Raw genomic sequence first — 23,467 nt, 5'->3', positions numbered from 1 at the left:
AGGCTAAAGTTGAAACTGAGTAAACTTGAGAATGGAGATGAAGGCCAAGTTTGAAGCTAAATAAGTTTGATTTGTTCTTTTTTTTAAGATTTTTTTATTTATTTATGCATACAAGAACTGGGGTGTAGGCCATAGGTGTTGGGGGTGGTGAGAGGATTCCCCAGAGACAGTGTGAGAAGCAGATCAGGCAGATGGACTGAAACACACTGGTGGGGGAGCAGTGGGGGAGATAGGAGAGGTCTGCTGTGCCATGTGAGTTAGCTCGCTGGCTGGGGATCGAACTGGTGCTGCAGTGGCTGACAACAGCTTGATAGTGCTGAGACTTTAACCCCTGCGCCATCAGGGAGGCCCCCTGATTTGTTTTTATTTGTAGGGCCTGAGCAGTATAGTTCTAGTCTACTTTTTACTCAAGAAGAGCACAAAAAATATGAAAGAAACAGAGCTGATATAGGATTGGGGCTTATTTTGGTCCATCAATGAGTAAGAATGGACTTGCAGGCAGGACAGCATCAAGTGAGATACCACAGTGCCTGAGTCAGTGGGGAATCTCTCATCTAGCCAACTTCTTCATCTTAGGTTTTGCCCAGTGAATGTGGAGACAGCTGGAGCTGTGTCAGTGGGGTAGGCTTTGTAGACTAAAGCCTTGCATTTGATCCCTGATTCCATTATAATCTAGCTATGTAAACTGAAACAAGTTATTCTGGTTTCTTTATCCACAAAAGAAAGATAATAGTATCTCACAAACGTGAAAATCTCAGGTATTTGCAAATACCTGAAATGGAGCAGAGGTGCTGTTTATTTTCATTCACAACTGCACAAATATAACCTGTTTTTTATTAAGCGTTTTTATCAGAGCAGTGTGTCTGCAAAGACTTTTAAATTAAAATATAATTCAGATCTTTAAAACAGACAAATTTCATGGGTTCCTGAAGTAAAATATTTAAATGCAAAAAAATTAGCTGAAAAAATAATTTTTAACCCACTTTCAGCCTGAACATCCTAACCCAACCCATATACCCTTTCTGAGTAATATTTCAATCCCCAAATTCCTTCTGGAGTTTAGTTAAGTATGAACATTCTTTACCCAAGAATGACAGGTCTACCCTTAAAGGACAGCCCTCTGGCAACCAAGGTTACTGAGAGTCAGTTCTGGCACCACAAAAACACAGACATTTCTCTGAAAACCCACAGTTCCCACTGACCACACTGGTTATGCGTGGCTCCATTTCAAATAGTTGGACTGTAACAACTTGGCTGTTGCATGTACTGCACAGATTTCATCCTCCAGAAATCACACAACCAGCTTTCATCAATAGAGTACCAAAATTGTTTGACAGGTGGTGTTATTAAGCTTGCTTCCTTGAACCAAGGCAACTGACCTATTCTTCCAAAAAAAAATGCATTCAACAAATTATAGAGCAGAAAATATAATGCCTTCCTTCCACCATCCTCAAATGGAACAGATTGTTACATACATTATTTAGGGGCTCTAAGTAACAAGATGATAGACCCCTAGAGGTCATTATAGACTTTCTAAGATTTAAGTCATAGTGAATTAACTTCATTTCACTTTTGCTCATGATTGTTAGACTGTACTTCATTGCAAATATGTGGTGCACCTGAATTTCAACAAAGCAGTTTTCTATAATACTTTAGTGATAATGATTTTGTCTACACCCAGACAGGCACTAATATTAGAAAGACAAATTCATGGCCATATATTTCTGCGTTTATTCCAAAGTCATCACAGAAAAGATAAGAAAATGGGTATCATTAGTGAAAAAATTCCTTTCTATTGATTTCAACATACTATAATGAACAATGATGATTGCAGCCTATTGGATTGAAAAAGTATTCAGTAAAAAAATTTAACATCTAAAAATTCTGGATAATTAGTTATAAGTATCCTGGGGCTATTTTATTCTTTTGGCTTAAATTTTGTACTCTGAAAGTGTTGTTCAAAGATTAAACCACCACTTAAAAAGTACATAGCATGTGGTGATTGATGTACTGAGTGAGAAGGTGGATAAATTTAATTGTATGGAAGGCTTACTCAAAAATTTTTTACCATCTTCTTGGGGACACTAAGTAAATGCAGCTTTGGCTTGTAGAATAACTACCTATAGAACAGTAGTAAGGGGAGGAGTCAGCATTATGGGCTAAAGAGCAAGAGTGTCAACTCCTACTTGAGTGATTTGAGGGAAAGTTAATTAACCTCTGTGCCCCAATTTTCTCTTTCACAAAAGGGAGTTAATAATAGAATTTGGCTTTTAGAGTTATAAAGACTCAATGAATTAGTGGTTGGTTAGTGTCCAGAATAGTTTCCAGCTGAGCACTACGTACTCATTATCTCAATAATCCTCACAAAAATCAATGAAGTAATATGATCATTATTCCCCTATGACAGATAAAGAAACTGAGGCTCAGAAAGGCTAAATACTTGGCTAAAAGTCACTCAAATAATAGGGACAAGACAAAATTTGAACTGAGACCTTGCTAACCATGAAGCTATGGCGACAACCATAACCACTAAGGGTAAACTATACTGGATCCTAAGAACAAGAAATGTGTCATGACACCTGGGTACAGAGAGCAACACTGGCAGCAAAAGTGACCTCATGTTCATTCTCTAAATGTTAGCTAGAACTCTAAGAATCCAAGAATGCTAGGTACACCATCAGACCTAGGGACTGAGATATTATTCTAAAAGTCAGGAAAGAAGATATACAGAGGCTCATGACCAAGTAGGGTGGGGGAACACTACATAGGTACAGTGGCAGAACTCGGGATTTATTTCACTAAGGCCGTCAGGGGAGGTCAGGTAGGCCAGGATATGGGAACTTCCTTTACTCACAACCCCAAATGGTGATTTTCTGTAGCAGTGATGAAGAATGGCCATCACACAGGTTACACAGCTGACTTCACTCAAAGGTGCATTTGTTACAAAGACTGGTAGCTTCTCACACAGAATTTTATGGGACCGCCACTGAACTGGACCACAGCATCATCAGCCCCATTCTGACTGCCATTCAAAGAGATAGAATTAGGTGAAATTGACTGCATCTTCTAATTCAGGCAAGTAATCATTGCATCTGCAATATTTTACCAGGTGTGGCTATCAAATATGTCCCTCAAATAAATGGACAATTTTGTGAAAATCCCATTTAATCACAGAGAAAGCAGGCTTCCTTATTTCAAAATGTCTTCCCTCAAATTCCACAAACAAATATATGCAAAGGAATGCTTTCCTGTATCTGGTTCTGCTGAGCGCTATAAGCTCTACATATCCTTATACAAGTCCACCTGCAACAACAGCTGAGCAGTCTATTGAAGTTGCACGATAGTCACTGGGAGGTAAGAGCAGTGTCCCCCTTAGACAGGGCTCCAGGCATTGCCATTTGCAGATGTTTCCCAATAGATCAATTACTGGTTGAGCCAGGTCCTCAGTGAGAAACAGAAAGGCAGTGAGTAGAGGGGTGATAGGCATGTTCTGACAGCCTAAGCATAAGGGGCTGAACATGGCTTCTCTGCCATCCTCAATCTTCCAGTGGGTGTTCTGAGAATATCTGTTCTAAATGCCTGCTCACACTCCTGGGTTGCATGGTCCACAGGCAGAGTGGATTTGAAGGCACATCAGCAAAAATGTCACTGAGACACACTCCTGAGACAATGAGATGCCCCAACATAAAAGGGGTGTGTACAAAGAGTCTGTATGCTCTAGTAATCCAGACAGCAGATTCAAAATGATTCATAAGAACAGAGGTTTGAGTTGTTAGAGAGTGAAGTCAAGAGTTTAAGAAACAGGAGAAAGAGGCAAACAAGTATGTCTGAAACCCATCAAAGAAGGCTCCTGCCCAACCGCAGTGTCTATTCCAGTTAGCTGACCCTGGCTCCACATAAATGGGCAGGTGTGGAGGAGACAGAGTGTGATGTAACCCAGATTACGTGTAAGTCTCGGTAGAGAGAGAGAGATGTATGCTCACCCAAGACCTTACCAGTCACATTCCGGCTCTATCATAAAAGCAAATTTTTATGTCCACATTATGTTTCTGGTATTCTCACATATTTATAAATTGTTTTAGTTTACATTGGGAATGGAAAAATAGATAAAAACTGGATGAAATTTTCCTCAATGGAAAATAATTTTCTTATAAATTATCTCAAACACTCAGACACTGTAATCCGCCACACTATTCCCATGACACCATTGAAGAATTACTGAAATTGTGTGTGGAAACATGCTCACTGAAATGACTTCCTTAAATAATAGGTACCTTTATTTTATTTTATTATGAAAGATGTTGTTCCTCCATGACTTGGCCCCAGAAATGCACTATTTAAGAGCAATATTCTTTGAGAGTCAAAGTAACATTTTGTGTTCTGTGATATTGCTGAGCTAGCTTTTGCAGTGTTTGCATCACAAAAGTATGTCATTAAAAGGCTTATCTTCCTTAGTGGAAGCCAGCAAGCCATTTGTTTTCCATTTTGACTGTCTATACAAGTGCTTCCTATACACGTAAGAGCAATAAATCCCCAAAGCCCAAATAAATGTGATGCTGTTGCTGTTGTGCATTTTTATGGTCATCATGGAGAAAACAACTTATTTCCATATTCATTGATTCATTTGGAACCCAGAATGCCAGTGGGACTCTTAGGAGATTGAACCAAATGTCTTCAAATAATTTCAAGCTTCACTTGGCATAGGACACTTTCATAAACAGACATAACTCTAATTCTGGACTCCTGAAGGAAAAGCAGGAGCAGCTTGATTGAAAACAAATAGATTGGCAATTACTAGAATTCACACTCTCCCCAGAGTGATCCAAATAAATAAGAAGCCAGTCCCTCCCAGGACTCCTTCCCCTGGGAATCCTAAGAACCTAAACTTCTGTTCTGCTGGGCATGCAGGAGAAAACAGATGGACATGGGTGACAGTTGCAAGAAAAGGCCCTCCTGGGAGCCATAGAGAAAGAAATGTGTCCACAAAGAGCTGTGAGATGAGACTCTCCACCTGCTGCCTGTTCTTTCATCCTGGCGTTTTTAATAATACCCTAGAAAAGCAGTGCATGCCTGCTGTCCAATCCAAAAGGGAGGGTCAGCCATTGCACATAGTTGAACCCCTCCCCTTCTAGAAGCAGGAGTCAGGAGACTCCCAAATTCTTTCCATGTGTTATGTGTTGGGGCACTCTATTGTCTGTCATCCTGAGATGTTATCAAGAGGGCCTGTTGAATTTAAGCTTACTAGAGGAGCTGTAACAGCACCATTTCTTATCAAAATCACTTATCATTACTTCAATATATCACTGAAAAAATTTTACTCCATTATATTATCTTTCCTCTCCCCAGTGAAGGAAGCAGATTGTATCTGGAATACCTAAACTAATTCTAATATACTTCAAATAATTGGTTTCTTGTAAAAATCAAATGAATAGTTAACTCAGAAGTGAAAATAGCCTAATAGGCCTTTTCTTTCTACATATTTATGTTTTGTCCATCATCTAAGATGGTATAACCCTTGACTCATGTTTACTGCATAACTCAGATAGTATCAGAGCAAAGCAGCAAAAATCTATAGAACTCATCAAATCAAGACAGCCACCATTGAGGCACACTGCGTTGACTTTTCCTTTGACTTAGAGACACTATGATGTGGGCATTTCAGGGTTGATAATATGCTGGAATTCTAAAATTAATTTACTTTATTCAGTTATACTGGTGTCCCTTCCCTACTTCAACTGGAAATACAATGCTTCTCATCATTTACTTATTCAAAAATATTGAATGAGTACCTCCTTTGTACCAGAAAAGTGCCAGGTGACAAAAATGCAAGTAGGTTTAAGAAAAAGCTCTCACCTTGAAAGAGCCTGGAGGTAAAGAGAGATGAAAATAATATTGAAATGTGTCTTCCCTGAGGAACATAAGACTTTGCCAAAGTAGGGAAAGAAGCAGCAGGTCCCCTTCCCGAAGGAACCAGCCAGGATCATGTAGCCTATTACCTTTGCATCAGCTGTCTCAGTAGATTCTGGCTTCAGAGACCTACTGGGAAGGTGACAAATGCAAACACAGCCGTGGCACAAAGCAGTGCTGGATGCTGTCATTAGAGATATAAGTGCTGAGAGAGTTCAGACCAGAGGTTTACTGACTAGAGGGAGCAAAGACAATGACATTTACAACACGGCTTAAAGGATGAGAGGGTTTCTATAAGCAGAAATGTAAGAAAGGGTTAAGAAGTAGTGAGCAAAAATAAGAATGGGTGGACTCAAGAAGGTAGAGCAGGATTGTAGAGGGCTTTAAAGCAGATAAAAAAGTTCATGGATGCTTGGACAAGCAAAATAATGTTTGTTCTCCCATTACCCAAACTGTAGATTGTAATTTAAAGAAGAGCATATTCCTATCAAACTGCAAACATGTGGTAAAGTCCACCTTAAAATTATAAATTGGAAAAAAAAAAACCTCACTGATCTTACAACTTTCTCCAGCTACTATTTCCCTTTTCACTCTCCTTTTTGGCAAAACTCCTAGAAAATATTGTTGACACTGTATTTTCCCTGGAACACATTCTGATCAGATTTTTGTTCCACCCTCCATCAAAAAACACCCACCAAGGTCACTGGTATTCTCCACATTGTCCAGTTCAGTAGCCAATAGTCAGTGCCCGTGGTCCTTGAATTATCAGAGATTGTTGACACAACTTCCCTCACTTTCTGCTATTTTTTTTTTCATCTCTCTCGATAGTCCTTTTCTTCTCTTGCTGGCTTTTTAAACTTTCCCCAACCCCTAAATATCATCATGGCACAGAACTTCATCTCCAGATCCCTTCTCTGCTTCACTCATTCATTCCCTTACTGATCTAATTCAGTCACACAGCTATAAACGCCATCTATAAATACAGCAATAACTTCCAAGCTTATAATCTTTCTCTTATTTTTCAGAGCAAATTTTTCAGGGTTGCATTTTCAGCAAACAACCCTTATGCATGAATTAGATTCTCAGGGGTGGTGTAGATTCTCCCCCATCCTGTGCTTGTATCCCTGTGTTATGGAAGTCGCTCGATGGTCCTCTCCTAGGACACAACCCAGGGTACAGGGATTCATGACGGCCCGAGGGGCAAAGGGCCGCCGCAAAGACATAAGAAGTTAGTCTGTGCTGCTGCTGTTGTGAGTAATAAAGTCCTTTGTCTCTGACTCAGCATCCATGAAAAAGTAATAGTTTATAAGTAGAGTAAAACCCCCAAACTGGCACACTTTTGACATTAGGTAAGTCTACTTTCTCTTATAAGTAATTTAACACCTTAACCCAAATAAATCACATGCAAAAGCGTTTTACTCACCAACGTTCAACTTAATGATTTTCCTGTGATAAAATTTTGCACTGAGCAAAATGTGTCAATTCTGCTTGACTCCATGGAAGCTTTGGCCATGATTTTTTTAATAGCCATTTTGGACTCGATGAAAAATTAGCTAACAAAGAGCATTTTAGAATCCATGTGTTACAGAGAGAAACTTCTGCCATTCCTTAAGGAATCTTTTAAGCTTTAAGTCTTAAACTTTGGTGCAAATGCTGGAAAATTTAGGACAGTAATTGGGGAATTATTTTTGTTCAACAGTCCTTCTGGCTTCCTTCTGCCCTATCAATTCTTTCACTATTCAGCCTAGTCCTGGTTGAGCTCTCCTTTCTGAGTTCCCTAAATGAGCTTTTCTCGTCCTTCTGTTTCACTTAAAAATGATCCCTGAATACGGAGGTGCTCTTAGAGATGACTCATTTCTCTGAGTCAGTCTTACTAAGATCCACAACTAGAAGGACACACACATCAACTAGTGTTTGAATGTTCAAAACCTAATCTTGTCTATCTGTGTACAAGGTCTGCAGGCCAAAACAAATCAACCTCATACACAAATCCTACTTGCAAAAACTAATCAATCCCTTACTCAAAAAGTGGTGTTGAAATCTAGTTTTATGTAGTTTGCACTCAATATATCAAAAAAAGATGAAATTTATGCAGTCAGAATTTATAACACAGGAGAAAATTTAAATGTTATAACTATAGAGATAGAATCTTGTCATGGAAGAGGAAAAGGTGTCTTAAATGAATGACTCAAAACTTTATTAGAAGTAGAAATAATCAGGATTATCATACTGATGTCATTTATTTTGTGTGTCTTTGCTATTGGCAAGAATACATTTTCTTCCATTTCTCAGAGATAAACAAAAAACCACAGAGACTATTTAAACTTTTATTTTGGGAAGTGGAGAGCAACACACAGTCAGCCGTCTAGAAAATGGTAATTAACATGGTGTCTAGACAGGTTCTCATGAGAATAACATTGTTAATTAAGCATCCGTTTGGCTGATCACAATAGGAAAAAGTAATTTTTGAAATAAATATTTTATAAGTGTTCCCATCAATAAAGCAAAAGTAAAAAATATATTTTAATTAATTCCTTTGTTACAATATTGAAATTATGGCTGACAAATTCTGAGGACCTGAAGAATGATCTAATAATTCTAGTATGATTTGTCTTTATCTGACTGATTCCTGATAATGGTGCCGTATATTTCAGTCACCTAGTCAAAATTCTTTTCTTATTATCTACTAAGGAATTATTAATGTCCATTTGTGAACAATTGGATCTGGCAAATTTTCTGCTGCTATACATTGCTCTATTCTTTTAAAACAGGGTAATGCACATTTTTAGTGACAAAAAGAAAAATTCGCTAAATAAAGTGGGATAGTGCACTGTCACTATGATTAAGAACTTGGTGTTACATGCTGTCAGTCAAAAGACTCATTTAGAAAAGGAGAAATGAATAAATTGACCATTTCTCTTCAGTAAATATGTAACTAATCTTTTTTTTAATATTTTATATAATTCTTACATCATTTTTCATTTTTGCACAATATATGCATTTTCATTTTGGTTATATTTCCCATACAATTGCTCCCCTCCCTTATTTTGACCCTAATATTTTCTCTCCCTGCCCACCCCCTCACCCCCAGAGTGTGTCTCTGGTTTATAGTTGCTTGTTGATTTTGATTTTTACTTTGTATTAATTAGTCTTTTTCCTGGTCCCTTATTTAGGTTTTCTAGATTCCTGCTATGAGTGAGACCATCCGGTATTTTTCTTTTTCTTTCTGACTTATTTCGCTGAGCTTGATCCCTTCTAGTTCCATCCATGTTGCTGCAAACTGCATGTGTTTATCTTTTTTGAATGCTGAGTAATATTCCATGGTATATATGTACCACATCTTCTTGATCCAGTCATCTATTTTTGGGCATTTGGGTAGTTTCCAAAGCTTGTCTATTGTAAATAGTGCTGCTATAAACATAGGGGTGCAGGTGCCCTTTGGAATTACTGTTTCTGTGTCATTTGGGTAAATACCTAGGAGTGGAATTGCTGGATCAGATGGAAGCTCTATCTTCAGTAGGTTGAGAAATCTCCACACAGCTTTCCATAGTGGTTGCACCAGGTTGCACTCCCAACAATAGTGCAGGAGAGTTTCTTTTTCTGCACAACCTTGCCAACATTTGTTGTTGCTAGTTTTTTTTTAATATGTGCCATTCTCACTGGTGTGAGATCATATCTCATTGTAGTTTTGATTTGCATTTCCCTGATTACAAGTGATGTTGAACATTTTTTCAGATGCCTGTTGGCCATTTGCATTTCATTTTCAGAGAAGTTTCTTTTTAGCTCTTCTGCCCATTTTTGGACTGGATTATTTTCTTTGTTTTTGTTGAGTTTCATCAGCTCTTTGTAGATTTTTGTCATCAGTCCTTTATCATTAGTGTTGTGTGCAAAAATGTTCTCCCAGTCGGTGGGGTTTCTCTTTGTTTTGGTTGTTGTCTCTTTTGCTGTGCAGAAGCTCTTTAATTTGATGTAGTCCCAGCTGTTTATCTTTGCCTTCACTATCACTGCTTTGGGTGATGTGTCTGTAAAGATGTCTTTGAGGTGCATGTCATTTAGTGTTTTGCCTATATTTTCTTCTGTGTATTTTTGGTTTCAGGTCTTATGTCTAGTTCTTTAATCCATTTTGAGTTGGTTTTTGTGCATGGTGTGAGGTAGTAGTCAAGTTTCATTCCTTTGCATGTGGCGACAGTTTTCCCAGCACCATTTATTGGACAAACTTTCTTTGCTCCAGTACATATTCTTTGTTCCTTCGTCAAAGATTAGTTGACCATAAATAATGAATCTTTTCATAAAACTGTTAGCCTGTTATTTTTAGCACAATTCAGGGGACACTAATGGGAAAAAATACATGGTAAATAAAATTTAGGCAAAAACATATTTCTGAAAAACTATTTAAATGCTCTTGCTCTCTTTGCCTTCATAAAAATACATATATATTAGTCTCCTCATGCTTTGTTACTAACTTGCTCAATATCTCATATAACACCAAACCTCTCCTGAAATTACCAATGCATTTACTCAAATGGTGAAATCAGGGCTATAAAAGTTGCATTTATTTTTCAGTATTAGCCATCTGGACAATTCTTTTATGTTTAGCCAGGAAGGGTACTTGGAATAGAATCATTAAAAAGTTTTCTGCAAAAAATAAAATAAAATTTTAATTGATATTATAAAGATTCCTTAGAGTGCTTAGATTTTTATCCTTAAATGAAGAAGTTTGTAAGAAAAAAAATAATGGTTCAGCCACAGCAGTTAACATTTTTCATAACTCTTATTGTATAACAGCTAGAAAGCAAACCTAAAAGTGGTCAAGTAGACTTAGTTTTAGGTCATAATTTCTCTATCAGAATGGGATTATTTTCACCCCATCAAATTTACTCTACAAAGTAAGATGTGAGAATAATGTTTCAGCTCTGACTTCACCGATTTTGCTTTCAAGGGTCCTTTACAGCAATCCTCTGGCCTTGCTTCCAGAAAGTGTCAATGAACCAACCTATGATGATGGACCCATGGAATGTAATGAGCTAATGTTGAAGATACCAGAATAGGTTCCCTGTCAAAGAGGTTTATAATATGTTTATACATTAGATATCTGCCCCATCTCAAAATGCATCAATGAACAGAGAATAATAATTTATCCTACTTGAAATAAATATAAAGTTACAATTAGAAATACTATATTTTTTCTAAGGAAGTGCAGTCTTTTTTAACCAGCAGAAAAATAACATTCACTGTAGTATTGAGCTATCATGAAGGCCTTAGCTTTATCCTACAAAGGCCCTAAAGCACTCTAGGAAAACATTTTGATTTGTGTTATTTAATGAAATTGAGAGATCCAAGTTCCTGGGTTTGATGAAAATTCTTGGAACATAATAGCTATCAAGTCACTACAGTCAAACTACTCAATAAGCAATTTCCAAGATAAATTAAGCAATGTAGCCCCTAATTTCTGCCTATAAGCGAAGTAACAAAACAAGATTACATTTTTCAATTGTAATATGACTTATTAATCTGTTGTTACCCTTCTTCTTGCAGAAAAGCAGGAAGAGACCTAGGTATCAGACATCTTAATCACACTGGATAGACGGAGACTTTTTGATCTGTTTGGCTGTCACTTGGTCCAGTCTCTTTAAGATTCAAATAAAATCTGTTATGTCTATGCTTATGTCATTAGAACTCATGTCACCTGATCTCACTGAACTGTTTCGCAAGCAATGGGGTCACTTCAAAGTAAGTTCTCCAAAGAGGCACATGAAATAATCCAAAGTAGAACACATGTATTGAAAAGAATGAGAAGAAAAAAAAAATCCTTGGGATAATGGTGGAAAATGCCTTCTATTTTTATTCATTTTTATTTTAAAAAACTAAGAAAATTTGACTTTTAGCAATATCCAACACAGCATCCTCTCAAGGACTATGTGTCAGAAAGTATGTGTTACTGTGGCACTAGCAATGTAGGTGAGGGAGCAGGAATGCCACAATATAATGGGATTAATGGGGACAGTAGAGTCTGTCAAGGTGAATTACAATCTGTGTGCTGAGTGAATTAGGTTTACAGATTACTGTAACTATTTTAAGAAAAAATAATGCTCACAAAATGGTCATATGGCATAGGTTTCATGCAAAAATCCAAGGATTGAAGACAAAACTAATAAACACATGGAGAGGAGGGAGGAGGAATTAATGGCAGAGCTGACATGTATGCTCATCTTAGTATAACTCTCTATAGTCGCACTAGCTACTCTTTGGGATCATTCCAGGCATGGGTGGAAGGAAAAATCATGAGAGAAGAGGTAAGGAACAAGGTTTTACATAGCAGCCTCAGTTGTGATCTAGCAGAGAGTGCTTTCTGGGGGTAGCAGATCCCAAATGCAGAGTCTTCCACAATCAGGGTGCTTTTGAGGATTTTTCTGAAACCCATTCCCTCCCTCTGTTAACATGTTCATCTGTTTCTGTAGATTAACAGCCTCTCTGGCAGGCCATTTAACACTCCTACTAACCTTCTGTATCCAAAGTATTAACATCATTCTTCTGAAGTCACCTGCCTACAAAAAATCTTCTTGGGTGTGGTCCTACTCTGGAACAGCACAAACAGAGCTCTTCAGAATCCATCACATCCTAGGCCAGGGCATACATCCATGTCTTAGCCCTATGGGGCAGGCAGTTGCAAACACCATCTTCTTGTTCTACAGTTGCAAATTTCCATCTTCCATCCTGGGACTAACTGCAACCTAAATATTATTTTATAAGGGGGAAAGGGAGAGGAAACAGATTTTAACAATGGGAAGAAAAGCAAAAGTAAAATACTATTACTGTTATTGAAATATCTATTTTTCATCAAAGTTCTTTTCAGACTAATTGTAGACCAGACTAGATTCATTGACGATTTTGTGCTCCAGGAAATGCAGTCTCTGCCTCCATAGATTAAAATATCTCCTGAATTAAACAAAGGCTCAGACAAAGACAAACCAGAAAACAGCTCTGAAAGCAAACCATAGATTTGAAGGAGGAGGAGAGAGAAGGGTAGAAGGAATTGGAGAGGGGAAGGGCATAAAATGGACTATGGTGGAGGAACATGGGTGCTTTCATGGTAGGAAAGCTATGGTCACCACACCTTAAGGGAGAAGTCCTATGTTGTGAAAGAAATTTATAAGAATGTAAAATAAGAATGCCTCACTAATGAAAAATTTTAAATAAATAATCAAAATCTTCTCAGTATAAAAATGTGTAGAAAGTAATATAAAATGCTAGAAAGATTACACTCTTATCGTCTGAATCTATTTTCTTAACCTCTGGTATCTAGAATATAAATTTTCTTTTCCTTTTCTTTTATGACCCATGACCTGAAAGATAATGCATTTTCTTACAAATTTATTTTTTTAATTAATAAATTTTATTTTTATATTCCCCATACAATTGCAATCCCCCCATTCTGACCCCAATCCCTCCCCTCCCGCCCCCCACCCCCCAAAAAAGTGTCTCTGGTTCATAGTTTTTGTTGATTTTGATTTTCACTTTCTTATAGTTATTCATTTTCCTGGTCCCTTATTTAAGTTTTCTAGATCCCTGCTATGAGTGAGACCATCCGGTATTTTTCTTTTTCTTTTTGACTTATTTCACTGAGCATGATCCCTTCCAGCGTCATCCATGTTGCTGCAAATTGCATGTGTTTATCTTTTTTGAATGCTGAGTAATATTCCATGGTATATATGTACCACATCTTCTTGATCCAGTCATCTATTTTTGGGCATTTGGGCTGTTTCCAAAGCTTGTCTATTGTAAACAGTGCTGCTATAAACATAGGGGTGCAGGTGTTCTTTGGAATTGATGTTTCTGTGTTCTTTGGGTAAATACCTAGGAGTGGAATTGCTGGATCCTGTGGAAGCTCTATGTTTAGTAGGTCCAGAAATCTCCACACAGCTCTCCATAGTGGTTGGACCAGTTTGCACTCCCACCAACAGTGCAGAAGAGTTCCTTTTTCTCCACAACCTCGCCAACATTTGTTGTTGCTATTTTTTTTAATATGTGCCATTCTCACTGGTGTAAGATGGTATCTCATGGTAGTTTTGATTTGCATTTCCCTGATTACAAATGATGTTGAACATTTTTTCATATGCCTGTTGGCCATTTGCATTTCCTCTTCAGAGAAGTTTCTTTTTAGTTCCTCTATCCATTTTTTGACTGGATTATTTTCTTTGTTGTTGTTGAGTCTCATCAGCTCTTTGCAGATTTTTGTGATCAGTCCTTTATCATTAGTGTTGTGTGCAAAAATTTTCTCCCAGTTGGTGGGGTATCTCTTTGTTTTTGTTATTGTCTCTTTTGCTGTGCAGAAGCTCTTTAATTTGATGTAGTCCCAGCTGTTGATCTTTGCCTTCACTATCACTGCTTTGGGTGATGTGTCTGTAAAGATGTCTTTGATATGCGAATCACGTAGTGTTTCGCCTATATTTCCTTCTATGTATTTTATGGTTTCAGGTCTTATGTCTAGTTCTTTAATCCATTTTGAGTTGATTTTTGTATATGGTGTGAGGTAGTGGTCAAGCTTCATTCTTTTGCATGTAGCGACCCAGTTTTCCCAGCACCATTTATTGAACAAACTTTCTTTGCTCCAATGCATAGTCTTTGCTCCTTTGTCAAAGATTAGTTGACCATAAATCTGTGGGTTTATTTCTGGATTTTCTATTCGATTCCATTGGTCTGTATGTCTGTTCTTGTTCCAATACCATGCAGTTTTGATGATTATGGCTTTGTAGTAGAGTTTGAAGTCTGGGAGTGTGATGCCTCCATTCCCTTCTTTTTTTTTCAGGAGAGCTTTGGCTATTCGGGGTTTTTTGTGATTCCATATGAATTTCATCAATAATTGTTCTATTTCTTTGAAGAATGACATTGAAATTTTGATTGGAATAGCATTGAATCTGTAGATTGCTTTTGGTAGGATGGCCATTTTAATAATGTTTATTCTCCCAATCCATGAGCAGGGGATGTCTTTCCATTTCTTTGTGTCTTCTTCTATTTCTTTTAACAGTGTTTTATAGTTTTCTTTGTATAGGTCCTTTACCTATTTTGTTAGATTTATTCCCAAATATTTGATTTTTTTTTGTTTCAATAATAAAAGGGATGGTTTTTTTGATTTCTTCTTCTTCAGATTTATTGTTTGTATATAGGAAGGCTACTGACTTTTGCATGTTGATTTTGTATCCTGCCACTTTACTGAACTGATTGATGAGTTGAATTAGTTTTTCTGTGGAGTTTTTGGGTTTCTCTATGTATATTATCATATCATCTGCAAAGAGTGATAGTTTGACTTCTTCTTTTCCTATTTGGATTCCTTGGATGTCTTTCTCTTGTCTTATTGCTCTGGCTAGGACTTCCAGTATTATATTGAAAAGCAGTGGTGAAAGTGGACATCCTTGTCTTGTTTCAGATCTTAATGGAATTGCTTTCAGCTTTTCACCATTGAGAATGATACTGGCTGTTGGCTTGTCATATATGGCCTTTATGATGTTGAGGTACGTTCCTTGTATCCCAAGAATTTCAAGGGCTTTTATCATGAGTGGGTGTTGCACTTTGTCGAAAGCTTTCTCAGCATCTATTGATATTATCATATGTTTTTTATATTTCTTTTTGTTGATGTGTTGGATAACATTGATTGATTTTCGGATGTTAAACCATCCTTGTGTCCCTGGAATGAATCCTACTTGGTCGTGGTGAATTACCTTATGGATACACTGTTGGATTCTGATAGCTAAAATTTTATTGAGGATTTTTGCATCAGTGTTCATTAGGGAGATTGGCCTATAGTTTTCTTTTTTTTGTGTTGTCCTTGTTCGGTTTTGGTATTAGTGTAATGTTGGCTTCATAGAACGTGTTAGGTATTATACCTTCCTTCTCAATTTTTTGGAAGAGTTTGTGAAGGATAGGTACCAATTCGTCTCTGAATGTTTGGTAGAATTCATTTGTAAATCCATCAGGTCCTGGGCTTTTGTTTTTGGGGAGGTTTTTGATTAACATTTCAATTTCGCTAATTGTAATTGGTCTGTTTAGGTGTTCTATTTCTTCTTTATCTAGCTTTGGGTGATTGTAGAGTTGTAGGAATTTGTCCATCTCCTCTAGATTGTTAAACTTGTTTCCATATAATTCTTCATAGTAGTTATTAATAATTCTTTTGATTTCTGCTGTGTCCGTTGTGATTTCTCCTCTTTCATTTATTATCCTATTTATTTGTGCTTTCTCCCTCTTTGCCCTTGTGAGCCTGGCAAGGGGTTTATCTATTTTATTTATTTTTTCGAAGAACCAGCTCTTGGTTTCATTGATCTTTTGGATTGTTTTTTTAGTTTCGATTTCATTTATTTCTGCTTTGGTTTTTATTATTTCTTTTCTTCTACTGGTTTTGGGGCTTTTTTGTTGTTCTTTTTCTAGATCTTTGAGTTTCGAGATTAGGTTGTTTCTTTGAGTTCTTTCTTGTTTCTTGATGTGAGCATCTATTGCTATATATTTTCCTCTTATTACTGCTTTTGCTGCATCCCATACATTTAAGAAATTGGTGTCCTCCTTGTCATTCAATTCAAAGAATTTTTTAATTTCTTCTTTTATCTCCTCGTTAGTCCAGTGGACTTCCAGTAGTGTGGGTTTCAATCTCCATGAGGTAGGAGAATACCTTGCCTTCTCTTTATGGCTTATTTCTAGTTTGATGCCTTCATGGTCAGAAAAGATGGTTGGTATGATTTCAATCTTGGTGTATCTGTTGATGTTTGTCTTGTGCCCCAGTATATGATCGATCCTAGAGAATGATCCGTGTGCGCTTGAGAAAAATGTATACTCAGATTTTTTGGGTTTAGTGTTCTATATATGTCTGTTAAGCCTAAGCACTCTAGATCCTTATTTAGAGCTTTAGTGTCTTTACTTATTTTTTGTCTTGTTGATCTATCCATTGTTGATAGTGGTGTGTTGAAGTCTCCCACTACGTATGTGTTTTCTCTGATGTCTGTTTTCAGAGATGCCAATAGTTGTCTGATATATTTTGGTGCTCCTTCGTTTGGTGAATATATGTTAATGAGTGTTATTTCTTCTTGAAGTATTATCCCCTTGATCATAATGTAATGACCACTGGGGTCTCTTTTTATCTTTTTAAGTTTGAAATCTGTTTTATCTGATATGAGTATAGCTGTACCTGCCTTCTTTTTTGGTCCATTTGCTTGTAGAATTTTTTTCCATCCTTTAACTTTGAGTCTATTTTTATCTTTTGCAGCTAAATGTGTTTCCTGGAGACAGCAAAAGGTTGGGTTTTGTTTCTTAATCCAGCCTGCAACTCTGTGTCTTTTTATTGGAGTGTTTAGTCCATTTACATTTAGAGTTAGTATTGATATGTTAGCATCTGTATTTGCCATTGTGTTTGTCTTTCCTTTGATTTTATTTATTTATTCTTTTAATAACTTTCTTTGGCCTTCTTTTGTTGTTATTCGTCCCTCTGAGGTTCTGGCTTTAGGACTCCTTGTAGTATTTTTTGGAGTGGGGGTTTAGTCGCAATGAAATTCCGGAGTTTCTGTTTGTCTGGGAAGGTCCATATTCTTTCTTCAAAGAGGAAGGAGAGCTTTGCGGGATAGAGTATTCTTGGTTGGCATCTGTTTTCTTGGAGTCTGTTGACTATGTCCCTCCACTCTCTCCTTGCCCGTAGTGTTTCTTCAGAGAAGTCTGATGTCAGTCTGATTGGTTTCCCTTTGAATGTTATCTGTTTCTTCCCTCTTGTTAGTTTCATTATTTTTTCTTTGTCTTGGATTCTTGGGAGCTTTACTATTATGTGTCTTGCTGTATTTTTCCTTTCGTCATGGAAGTTTGGTGTTCTTCTTGCTTCTTGTATATCAATTTTCAGATCCTTCTTAGCGTTTGGGAAGTTCTCTTCAATTATATCCATGAATATTTTCTCTGTTCCTACATCTCTCTCCTCTCCTTCTGGGATTCCTATAACTCTTATATTTCCTTTCCTCATGGAGTCAGATAGTTCCCGAAGTCTTTCTTCGGTCTTTTTCCTTCGTACTTCTCCTTCCTTTTCTGTTTTAGTTCTTTTTATTTCTGTGTCTTCAAGAGTACTTATTCGTTCTTCCATTTCATCTATTCTGCTTTCACTGCTTTTCCCAGAGTTCTTTATCGTCTCCATTAATTCTTTGATCTCCTGCATTTCTTTTACTTCCCTCTTTAGGGACTCAATTTCATTCTTCTGGTCATTAATTATTTTCCCCTTATCATTGTTTTCCTTTATGACTTCTGTCAGTTTTTTAATCACAGCAATTTTAAATTCTCTATCTGGAAGGCTCAGAAGTTCTTCCAAGTTACTGTCATTGCAATCTGGTAGATGGTTTTCTTTTTGTGGTGTGCTATTTTGCTGAGGAGTTGCTGGGTTGCATGTTGTTTTTCTACTCCCTACTGCCTGTTTTCTAATTTGCGGTATTCCTTGTGACACTGTGTTGCTGGTACTGGCAGGCATCTTGGGCGACCTTCCCAGCTCACCACTGGCTCCTCTGGGGAACTTCTGCTGGGTTCACAAGTCTCCAGCAAAGACAGGTCCCTGCTCTGTCTCCTCGGTGAGCCTTCTGCTGGGTTCACACAGTCTCCAACAAGAAGGGTCCCTGCTGCAAAATGCCAGAGCTGGGGATGCGCTCCCCTGCACGCCCGGTCTGCCCCAGCGGTGGGTGCTGCTCCCCTCTGGGCTGGAACTGCAGGCTAGAAGGCGCCCAGCATGGGCAAGCCTCCCAGCTTACCTCTGTCTCCTTGGTGAGCCTTCTGCTGGTTCACACAGTCTCCAGCAAGAAAGGTCCCTGCTGCAAAATGGCGATACGGGAACGAGCTCCCCTGCACGCCCGGTCTGCCCCAGCGGTGGGTGCTGCTCCCCTCTGGGCTGGAACTGCAGGCTAGAAGGTGCCCGGTGTGGGCAAGCCTCCCAGCTTAACCTCTGTCTCCTCGGTGAGCCTTCTGCTGGGTTCACACAGTCTCCAGCAAGAAGGGTCCCTGCTGCAAAATGCCGGTGCCGGCGACGCGCTCCCCTGCACGCCCGGTCTCTTCTTATAAATTTAATCAACAAAACAATTTAGTATTTAAACAGAACTTAAACTTTTGGATCATTTTAAATTATTAAGCAGAAGATTGGTATTTAATTTGTGATTGACTAATTTCATGGCTATTAAACATTATTATTATCCTTTTTTGTTCTTACCCATACCCCAACCCCTCTACACCACTCCTTCTCCCTCTCTGGGTGCTTCAGTTCTATAGCCAGCTTTCAAGGGTTAATTTTTAAGCTTGCCTTTATTTGACCCTTAGTTTGGTTTTCTTAAGTGACACCATCTGGTATTAAAGAGGGAAGGAAACACAATGGGCTATGGTGGTGGACAATGGGCAGTTCAGTGGTGGGTGCACTATAGTGGTCATACCTGATGGGGGTATCCTAGTATCCCCACAAGTACATAAATTAATTTTACAAATAAATAAATAAGACTACTTTTTCAAAAAATAAATTAACCCTCATGTTAAACATTAAAATGTAGCAGTAATGATGCTTGTTACTACATAGGCAAAACTAAAAAATATATGTTTCAAACCACCAGTGGTGAATCTTAAATACAAGAAATGTAAATTCCAAATCAAAATCTAGGTAGAATATCTAGTAATTGTTTTTTTAACAATTTCTACCTATTTTTAGAAAGTTATTAAAGGTAAGTGAAAATGAAATAAAAAACTTAATATCAAAGTTATTTAATAACAAGATTTTTTCTATTATAAATTCATAGATGTTATTCTACAGTCCTAATCTTTATTAGATTACATAAACTCTTTAATGATGGACATTTGACATAAATTCTTAAAGTACTTTTTTTTTTCTCCTTTGCAGTTGGTTGGTTTTGTGTATGCCTGTTATGTGATCAGTATTTTCATGGAAGAAGAAGATACCTGTAAGTACTATTTTATCTACCTATCAGCTTATTTTGGAAGAGATATAGATTCCAAAAGAAGTCATTACAGAACTATGAAATCTTTCATATCTGGAATTTAAAATGATTGAACTCAGCATTTAAACTACAATCAAACATTTACATACTAACTTGCAGATGAATAAAATGGTGTTAAGAATTGAAACTCTGCCCCCAACTTGTGTGGCAGGATGCCCAGAGACACAGAAACCTATAGTTTGCTGTCATATCAAGTCTTAGTGACTTTTCATCAGAGACCTAAACATTATACTGAGTAGAAAATTAGGAGCTCTTTTATCCATCACCAATTATAAGAATGCTGGCTGCAAAATTTAGAAATATGTTAGAAATAACATCAGGACAACACATTACAAGATCTGTGTGCATGTAAACTATATGAAATGCTCCGAGAAAATTAAATTGACTAATTTTAACGTGATATGTTTTTAAAAAGTGATGCTGAAAAGAATTTGTGAGAGGTTAAAAATTTAAATAATCATATTTTAACAGAACACTCAAAAAAGACCTATGACCTAAAGTTATGTGGGTAAACATTTAACAACATAGGTCAAAAACTGGCATTTATTGAACAACTATTAACCTATAAGACACTTCTTAGTACAACTCTGTATGGACTCACATAATGTTAAAGAAAATATTAAATTATTTAAAAGGTAAATTGTTATAGACAAACAAATCATTCCTAAAACTTGGTTAATATCTATCATTGCAGGTTACTTTACTGTCTGAATTGTACAGTTCAGAGGGGTGTTAAGCTAGCCATTATAACTTCTTTCTAGAACACAATTCTAAAGAGGGCTGATGAATGCCTGCCACCAACTAGATGTGGTGATATATGATCAGGAAGCTAGTTGACAATGAGGTCTCACTTCAGTTTACTTGACCAAGGGGAGGAAATATTAGACTGTGATTAAACTCATCAGGCAGCGAAAACATGCAAACATGCTGCATCGTTTGTTTGGGAATTTTTTTAATGCTAAATGAGCCAGAAAGTTTGTGGCATTTCAAAAGTGCAGTTGTAATGGCAACACTTCCCACACTGAGGTTAACTTCAAAAAGTCTATTTTTCAGGGGTTCCATTAGTAGTCCCGCAATGTGTCTAAGAAATGTTTGGAAAATCAGCAGCAGTTTTGTTTGGAAAGTCAGCAGCAGTTTTCTGACTTACAGCTATGAGGCTGACTAACCAAAAACATCTCGTGAAGCACTAACAAATTTGCCTGGAATTGGGACCTAAAAGAAATTATTAGAGTTGGGACTGAACAAATACTTCAAAAATTGATACGTATGGGCCTCCCTTGTGGCGCAGGCAGTTTTGTTCAGCACTGTGAAGCTGTCTGCAGCCTCTGCTATGCCTGTTCGATCCCCACCGGCCACGGAGCAACCCACATGGCGCGGCAGATCTGTCCTGTTTCCCGCTGCTCCCCTCAGCAGTGTATTTTGTCAGTCTGCCTGTTCTGTTCCCTGCTCTGTCTCTGGTGAATCCTATCACCCTCCCGCACTTCTGGCCTATACACTACTTCTTGTATAAATAAAATAAATCTTAAAAAAAAAAATGATACATAGACTGGCAAATTCCAACTGAAACCCTTGTAAATAAATCCCTTCAGTAAGTGCCAAGAGTTCTCTTTCTTTTCCTCCTCACTGACCTGGTTGGAGGATCACAAACAACACTAATGCTTGGCCCTAACTTTTTGAGAAAAAGGCAGGTTGATCAATAGTATTCTTTTATCTAGTAGAAGAAAGCCTTGACGCTGCTGATTTTAAGCAAAACTTGGAAATCCAAAGTGACATGCAAAATAAAAGACTCATCTAAATTGGTTAAATGTTCTTTGACCTTCTATCAGCCTTCTTTCAGGGTAATAATGCCAGTATATATGGATTGTATTGCTACTGACAGATATAGTAGTGTCATTGACTTTGGTGTCCTTAATTAACTTAAGTTTCTCTATAGAAATCTCTGAATCAGCTATTTTAATGCCCATCAAACTGGCATTGAAGCAGCTGCTAGCAGCCTATTCTATTAATGGTTTAATTCTAGTGTTTGTTATTAGGGCCATACATTAAGTTACCGAGAGACATCTGGATATAATAGTTGCGTTACGATCCATTCAAGTAACTCTTAGAGCCAGAAAGAGCCTTTGATGCTCAAAACCAAAGTAAATATGCCCTGGCCCGACCTGACATGATAATCTGCTAGAAGAGAGATGACAGTGAAAAGCAATCACAAACCTTTTAGTCTGATAGTTCTCAAGTGAGGGTAATTTTACATTTTTTATTGAAAGAAGTAGGAATCAAAAGTGCAATTGTAATTAAATTGTCCCAGAGTCTTCAGAAGGCAGATGTGAGCAAAAGGAGTGTCTGAAGCCAATTTCAATGATCTCATAGTCTAGTATGATTTGTGCCAACACTTAGCTTTTGGGTGCAATAAAAAACTGCCCTTTGGATATGACATTACCAACCCACAGTCAAGAAGATGTGTCCTTTGAATTATTTTCCCAAAGTTTTAACATAAAAAAAAAAATACTGGTAGCTTTCCAATTTGTCTAAGTATACTTCTGGAAAGCTTATTGCAAAAGGTACCTGCAAATATATAATGTCATGTCACAGTATTTTGGCAGACAAAATATCATTTATCATTTTGATTCCTATTCTAGATAATGAAAAACTCTGCATTATTCAAAATGCAAAGTTAAACCTTGTTCTTGGACTGAAAGCTGTCAGCCAGCCTTAAAAATTAATAACAGCTACCTGCTTCTCTCCTCTGCACTACTTAAGTGGTTCTATGGGACTAACATTTCAGCTGATGGACATTTCTGAAGAGTAATAAATGCTTGCGCAAACATTTATTTCCAGCCACCCATCTTCCTAGTTACCTCAGGGCCTCTTTTGCTAAAAATTTCTTATAAAGACTGAGATCACAGATTAAAAAACAATGAAATAAAAAGCTCACAATTTGAAGAGTGTTACTAGGTGGGGTCAATGCTTCCCATCATTCATTCTAATGAAAAAGCCTATTTATATCTCTGTGTTTCATTTTTTTATTTCTTTTTCTTTAAATCTATCAATCTCTATGAAAACTCTTATGAGACCAGGAATTTAGAAGCTATAATCATAAAAACTTGTCAGTATCTTGTTTGTGAATCATCTACTGCTGAAAAGGAATTTGTGGATTTGTTACTAACTTGTCAGAATTATTACTGAAAAGAATGCTCTTAACACTGGGAAGTATGGTGGAATGCAAAAGATGCTGGACAGAAAAAAAACAGAATTAACTTGTATAAATAATGCCAGGCTTAGGCCTCCCCGGTGGCCTCAGCGGGTTGAGCACCGCACTGTGAAGCTGTCCGCAGCCTCTGCAGCACGGATTTGAGTCCAGGCTGGCCAGGGAGAAACCCACATGGCGCGGCAGACCTCTCCTGCCTCACTCACTGCTCCCCTCTGCAGTGTCTTTGGTCCGTCTGCCTGTTCTGCTCCCTGCTCTGTCTCTGGTGAATTCTCTCACCCTCTAGCGCCTCTGGCCTGTACCCCAGTTCTTGTATAAATAAATAAATCTTAAAAAAAAAATAATGCCAGGCTTT

The 23,467-nt window shown here is 37.5% G+C and overlaps 1 protein-coding gene across 1 annotated transcript in view; it reads left to right on the top strand.

The window, feature by feature from the left end:
* NKAIN3 (sodium/potassium transporting ATPase interacting 3) overlaps positions 1–23,467 on the top strand; it is a gene marked incomplete at both ends in the record, with an annotated part of 591,729 nt that overhangs the window by 533,600 nt on the left and 34,662 nt on the right. Inside the window, one exon of the mRNA XM_084229169.1 lies at positions 19,790–19,850. Within this exon, the coding sequence (XP_084085295.1) occupies positions 19,790–19,850 (61 nt within the window). The remainder of the gene's footprint in view (positions 1–19,789; positions 19,851–23,467) is intronic.

Source organism: Talpa europaea (assembly GCF_964194135.1).
Source record: "Talpa europaea genome assembly, chromosome: 3".
NCBI lineage: Eukaryota > Metazoa > Chordata > Mammalia > Eulipotyphla > Talpidae > Talpa > Talpa europaea.
Note: the sequence above shows the minus strand (reverse complement) of the source record. Positions and strands in the feature narration are given on the sequence as shown.